Source organism: Formica exsecta, unplaced genomic scaffold, assembly GCF_003651465.1.
Source record: "Formica exsecta isolate Colony F162 unplaced genomic scaffold, ASM365146v1 scaffold1278, whole genome shotgun sequence".
Classification (NCBI taxonomy): domain Eukaryota; kingdom Metazoa; phylum Arthropoda; class Insecta; order Hymenoptera; family Formicidae; genus Formica; species Formica exsecta.
Genome location: NW_021848610.1, coordinates 41064 through 47701, shown reverse-complemented (window position 1 = coordinate 47701; position 6638 = coordinate 41064). Strand labels below are relative to the sequence as shown.

The following is a 6638-nucleotide window of genomic DNA, read 5'->3' as shown; positions in this document are numbered from 1 at the left end:
TATATATATATATATACATATAAACAAAAATTAATCGCATATTAAATATAAAGTACCGCATATCAAGAATCTATCTTATGTGATTAATACAATGTGCATAGTGAAATTTATATATACTCTAGTTAATATAGCTTACCTAACTATTTTAAGTATCGAAAGATGCATACTTTTTCTTTTTTTAAAAAATGTTTTGTGAAAGAATAAAACAAAATCGCTTTTCTCTTTTCCTCACAAATTTCTTTCATTCTCATCTTTGTCGATAGCATAAAATTATCACAGATAATTAGTGTTTTAAGATTTAAGACATTGAGGAGTGAATTAATTTGTCATAAATTTCATATCCATTTAATAGCCAATTATCCAGTATAGCCATTATGGAGTTTCGTGAAACTCCACTATCAGAAATGTGTATGCAATCGTAAGACGATGCTTGTACAAAAAACGATCAATTCTGAAGAAAAATATATCGTACGGTATCTCGTACATTTACGGATAAAGTACCGCTAGGCGCACATGTATACACTTGCGCCTGTATGTGTACGCGGGTGTGTATATCGGTATACATATATTTATCGGTGATGTACATGGTAGACATGAAATGAAGGAGGGAACGACGGAAGGGCTAAAGAAAGAAGACAAAGAAGGAAAGAAAAAGAAAAATGTGTAAATCTGAGGAGAATAGGAGAAAAGTGAAATCAGAGCACAAAAAAGTAGAAGAAGAGTAAAGGAATCACAGAAGAAGCGATGAGCATAAACTGAAACTATGCCATGTACAAGTACATGGCGCGTAAGAAGCGTTCCAAGAAGATTACTTATGTTAGATGATTAAAGTTATCGAGAAAGGAATGAAGAATGCATACCGACGAGAGCAGCCACGAATCACCTGATTAAATTTCAACGTAAAATTTTTCTAGTACAAAAAACTCGAGTCCGTAAATAAAATTTTTTATTAAAATAGAATTTTTTTTGAAGACGACATTTTATATCCCAACAAAAATTGCACAACTAGTATTGCATTTAAAATATTATCTCAAAATATTTTGTAACGCATTAATTAATATCGACTGAATCTTTACGGGCTTATATTGGCAATAGTTCAAATTGATAATTTCGTCTTTAGCAGCGCATCGTAAAAGCGAAAAGTTAAAATCAACACCGTTCCTGTCAACAACCCTATCCCTTCTGAACAGCAATCACAAAGCTAGTCCCTTTCCCTCACATTATATACGCAGAGACGCATACACATACGCACGCATAGAAAAAGAGAGAAAAGAGAGAAAGAGAGAAAAACAGATACGCACACCTTCTTGAGTCGCTATCATGCGAAGGTGGGGGTCCGCATACCCTGACCCACAAGCGGCTATCCAGTCAGTCCCTGTCAAACAAGATGAGGAAAGCAATGTGGGTCCGCATAACGCAACATTCTGAACATCGCTAAATTCTCTCGCGGTAAAGAACGACAGTTTAATACGCACGTGATCGAAATCGCGCAAACAAAATAGTGCATCAATTTAGTGTCTTGGAAATAATCTCTCTCCTTCCCTCTTTTTTCCTTTCTTTCTTTTTTTCTCTTTTTTCATTACTCTTCCTATCGAAGAAATAGAAGTAAAACCAACTAGAGACAGGTTGAAGATGATACTGAGAACCGCTTCTAGAGGCATCATCCTTTTAGTCGTGCTCATTGGATCAATCGCAGGGCAAGATGACGATTCCTTGGCTAATACCTTCTTATCAGGTAAAAAACACTTTTGCAATTAATTATTGAAAATATTACATGAAAATAATATTGTTTTCTCATTCAAATTTATTAGAAAAAAGCGGTTTAAAATTCATTAAAAAATGATAGAATTTACATTCTTCAAACAATTTTATTTTTACAAATCAATGATTTTTATTAATGTTTTGCATATATACAGGGTGTTTCATTTTAATTTCCCCAGACAAATATTTCGAAAAATATAAAAAATACGAAAAAATGTGTCGTACAAAAGTTTTACGGCTTCGAGGGGGACATAAGGTGGTACCATTTGTTTGACCTTAAATAGTCATTTGAAGATCACATCAAGGTCACCTTCAATTTTTTAAATAGAAATTTCTAAATTTCATTACATATTCTTGTAGTTTATCTTGAGAGCTTTTCAAAACACTATAATAAAGTATTTTTTCATTAAATATTTCTCGAGTTATTTTATATCTTAATCTGACATATTTTGATATAAAAAATAAAGTATCTCGTAAAATATTTAGTTTTTTGATAATCTTACCGTAATATTTTTATGTATAGAATAATGAGACAATTGGTATAAAAAAAAATAACTGTTTTTAAGAAAAAGTATGTAATTATTTACAATACTTTTTTTAACAATTGTTTTTTTTACGCTCTCTCTTTCTCTCTCTCTCTTTTTCTCTCTCTCTCTCTCTCTCTCTCTCTCTCTCTCTCTCTCTATCTATCTATCTATCTATAGTGTGTGTTCTAATATAATAAAACCAATATTCAAAAAAATATTATAGTATAATAGTAAGTTAAAAATTAATATTGACGACAAGAAATTATGATAAATTGTAATAAAGATATTATGTAGTTAATATCAATTATATAATATCAATTTTCCGAAAGTTATTTCATATCATGGAAAGCTTTATCGTATATAAAAAGAGAGAAAGAGAAAAAGTTTATAATTTCTCTCATGCAGAATTTACAGTCATATACTTTGAGTGACTGAATGATGAGACTGTATGAATAAAGTTTAACTTATAAGTATTTACAACCGTTATGTTCAAAATAAAATGCAACATAATGTCCGACAAAAAGTACAATATCATAATGATAGCACGAGTATTTTCTTTTTATTAACGTTTCCCCATAACCATATCTTAATTACTTTACCTTACTAATATTTTTATTACATTTACATGAAAATATTATTTAGGACTTAAATAAATTATAATTATACAAATAAAAAAACATTTTATTATATAGAATCATATAGTCATATTCTTAAAATAGCCTAGATACGTGAGCAATCTATTAGAAAATGTAAATAATATCGTACACACGCGCGCGCGCACGCACACACATTATAATAAGATAATATAAATATTATTATGATATAAATTATCTTATTACAACTTCGTGAAACTGTATTAAATCTATTTTGTTTCTCAACATATTTTCTACAAAACAATTTCTGTATGCTATGTACATGATAAGACTGAAAAAAGTCATCTGGTGATAGCAGCAGTAATGGCTGTTTCGAGAAATAGAAAATCGCAAACGTGAAGACATGCGGTGCACACTTTTATAGGTAGTATCTGTAAGGATGCGACTGTTCCACTTTTAGGAGTTGTAGCGCTATGTGCATGCGGATGATGGTCGATTCACTGCCGCTATATTCCTACTTAAAAAGTAGGAAATAATCCACTCATACTTAGTTCATGTAATTAGCTAATTTCATTTTTTATTTCATTTATTTATTGTTTATGAAACCAAATGTCACTCTTCTCTTATTCTAAGCTTTCATTCATCGCGATTACAATAAATATAATGAATTATTTTGCATATACAAGGTGCGGCATTTATAATGACGCGGGCATATTTTTCGTAAAATAACTCAAAAAGTACTTAATGAAAACATACTTTATTATATAGTTTTGAAAAGGTCTCGAGAAAGGCTACAAGAATATGCAATAAAAAATAGAGGTACCAATTTAAAAAATTCAATGTGACCTTGATATGACCTTAACAATGCCACCCAAGGTCTAACTAATATTCTTATTTCTTTTCTCCCTCAGAATCAAACAACTTTTGTCTAAAAAGTTTCCTTCTAAAACTTACAGGTTTTGAGATATTTGCCTGTTAAGATTAAAAAGACTCACCCTGTATATATACATATATACAGGGTGATCACCGCGCTCGGCTCTTAATTTGCCCAGTTTCCTTTGTTTGTTTTCTTCGCGAGAGCCTTTATTTTATATTTTTTATAAAATTAAATTTATTATTTATTAAACTTACTAAAAGCATTGGTGTGTAATTATTTATAATTGCCGATAATTATGCACGCACGCACCGATGCATGCGCGCACACACGCACGCGCACACACACACACATATCCATATCCAAATCAATCCTAAAACATTCAAAACTTTCACAAAAAATTGTATCGCTATCTTTAATAAATTCCGAGAAAATAATTGGTAAAGCTTTATGTGGCTCTTATCTTATATGCATATACATATATTATTTAAATACTACTTAATACTTAAATACATAATTTATTTAAATCTTTTGTTTGATATATGATACTCAGTCGGACTTTTCGGAAGGCAGCAGAAGGGCCAACCCCTCATTTTTTAAATGAAATGACATACGTAAATTTTCGTAGATTTACGTAAAATGGCAATCGTAAAAGCAAGTAACTTTTATTTTACTCACTTTTTTATATTTTGCATAGTTGAGAAATTATGATAAAAAATATAAAATATAATTAATTTCTTATTCACAACAAGAAATGCGGAGGTAGAAGTAAAACATATCGATTCAACACTTTTTAAATAATTTTATAAATTTTATTAAAGTCAAAGAAATTTAATTATTGGAATTTTCCAACTAAACAAACTAATGTTTGAACTAATAAATACGATTTTTTGACTTTCAAAAAGCTATATATGTTATACACATATACATACATACATATACATAAAGGAGTTATTATTGAGTAAAGTCTGGCCAATCAGCGCTGACCTTTAGCCGGGTGAGCGCGCCGTGAAGTGTGTGTCGCCGCATACTACCAGGCGCGCGGCTCACCGACATGCACCCGGCTAAAGGTTGATGTACTTGTTATAATATAAGTATATTATACATTGGTATTTATTACCTTATCCAATTGTAAGTAGAAATTATTTATAATTACCGATAAATGTAATAAATTAAATAAAAATCATAAAAAATTATAAAATTAATTATAAAATTAATTGATTTATTTATTGATTTTATATTTGACATAGGGTGTTAAATTTCAAACGTAACAGGTGGAATATCTCGTAAACAATGCATTTTAGAAAAAAATGTTTCCTACAAAAGTTGTAGGGTTTTGGAGGGAGCATAACATAGTATTATTCATATAACCATGGGCGGCGTCTCCAAGGTCAAATGGAAGTGAGAACGAATTTTTTAAATGGAAACTCAGAAATTAGAATGGTCCTTCACGTGACTTTCTTCCTTCACGGCTGGCACCGGAGGGAGATTCATCTCATTTCCCCATCGACACTGTAGGCCGTGACTCGAGATATGCGCATACTTTGATTAACACGTATGTAACCGCCGTATGCCTTTTTTGTTCATGTAATCTTTGATCCACATGTTTTGTTTCTTTGGTTTATTTGTACAGCACTCGCTGAAGATGGTCCGATACCAGGACCGAAACGTACGAAATTTACCGGAATAAATAATTTGAATATTTGCGCAAATGTAACCGCGCTCGGCTCTTAATTTGCCCAGTTTCCTTTGTTTGTTTTCTTCGCGAGAGCCTTTATTTTATATTTTTTATAAAATTAAATTTATTATTTATTAAACTTACTAAAAGCATTGGTGTGTAATTATTTATAATTGCCGATAATTATGCACGCACGCACCGATGCATGCGCGCACACACGCACGCGCACACACACACACATATCCATATCCAAATCAATCCTAAAACATTCAAAACTTTCACAAAAAATTGTATCGCTATCTTTAATAAATTCCGAGAAAATAATTGGTAAAGCTTTATGTGGCTCTTATCTTATATGCATATACATATATTATTTAAATACTACTTAATACTTAAATACATAATTTATTTAAATCTTTTGTTTGATATATGATACTCAGTCGGACTTTTCGGAAGGCAGCAGAAGGGCCAACCCCTCATTTTTTAAATGAAATGACATACGTAAATTTTCGTAGATTTACGTAAAATGGCAATCGTAAAAGCAAGTAACTTTTATTTTACTCACTTTTTTATATTTTGCATAGTTGAGAAATTATGATAAAAAATATAAAATATAATTAATTTCTTATTCACAACAAGAAATGCGGAGGTAGAAGTAAAACATATCGATTCAACACTTTTTAAATAATTTTATAAATTTTATTAAAGTCAAAGAAATTTAATTATTGGAATTTTCCAACTAAACAAACTAATGTTTGAACTAATAAATACGATTTTTTGACTTTCAAAAAGCTATATATGTTATACACATATACATACATACATATACATATACATATACAGGGTGTTAAATTTCAAACGTAACAGGTGGAATATCTCGTAAACAATGCATTTTAGAAAAAAATGTTTCCTACAAAAGTTGTAGGGTTTTGGAGGGAGCATAACATAGTATTATTCATATAACCATGGGCGGCGTCTCCAAGGTCAAATGGAAGTGAGAACGAATTTTTTAAATGGAAACTCATATTTTTTATTGCATATTCTTGTAGCTTATCTCGAGAGTTTTTCAAAACACTATAATAAAGTATTTTCTCATTAAGTACTTTTTGAGTTATGTTATATTTTAATCTGACATATTTTGATATAAAAAATAAAATATCTTGTAAAATATTTAGTTTTCGATAATCTTATCGTAATACTTTTAT

At 30.2% G+C, this 6638-nt stretch overlaps 1 protein-coding gene across 1 annotated transcript in view; it reads left to right on the top strand.

The window, feature by feature from the left end:
• Nucleotides 1-1261: 1261 nt before the first annotated feature.
• LOC115245715 (protein masquerade) overlaps nt 1262-6638 on the top strand; it is a 27406-nt gene continuing 22029 nt past the window's right edge. Inside the window, exon 1 of the mRNA XM_029824160.1 lies at nt 1262-1735. Coding sequence (XP_029680020.1) covers nt 1633-1735 — 103 coding nt within the window. The 5' untranslated portion in view covers nt 1262-1632. The remainder of the gene's footprint in view (nt 1736-6638) is intronic.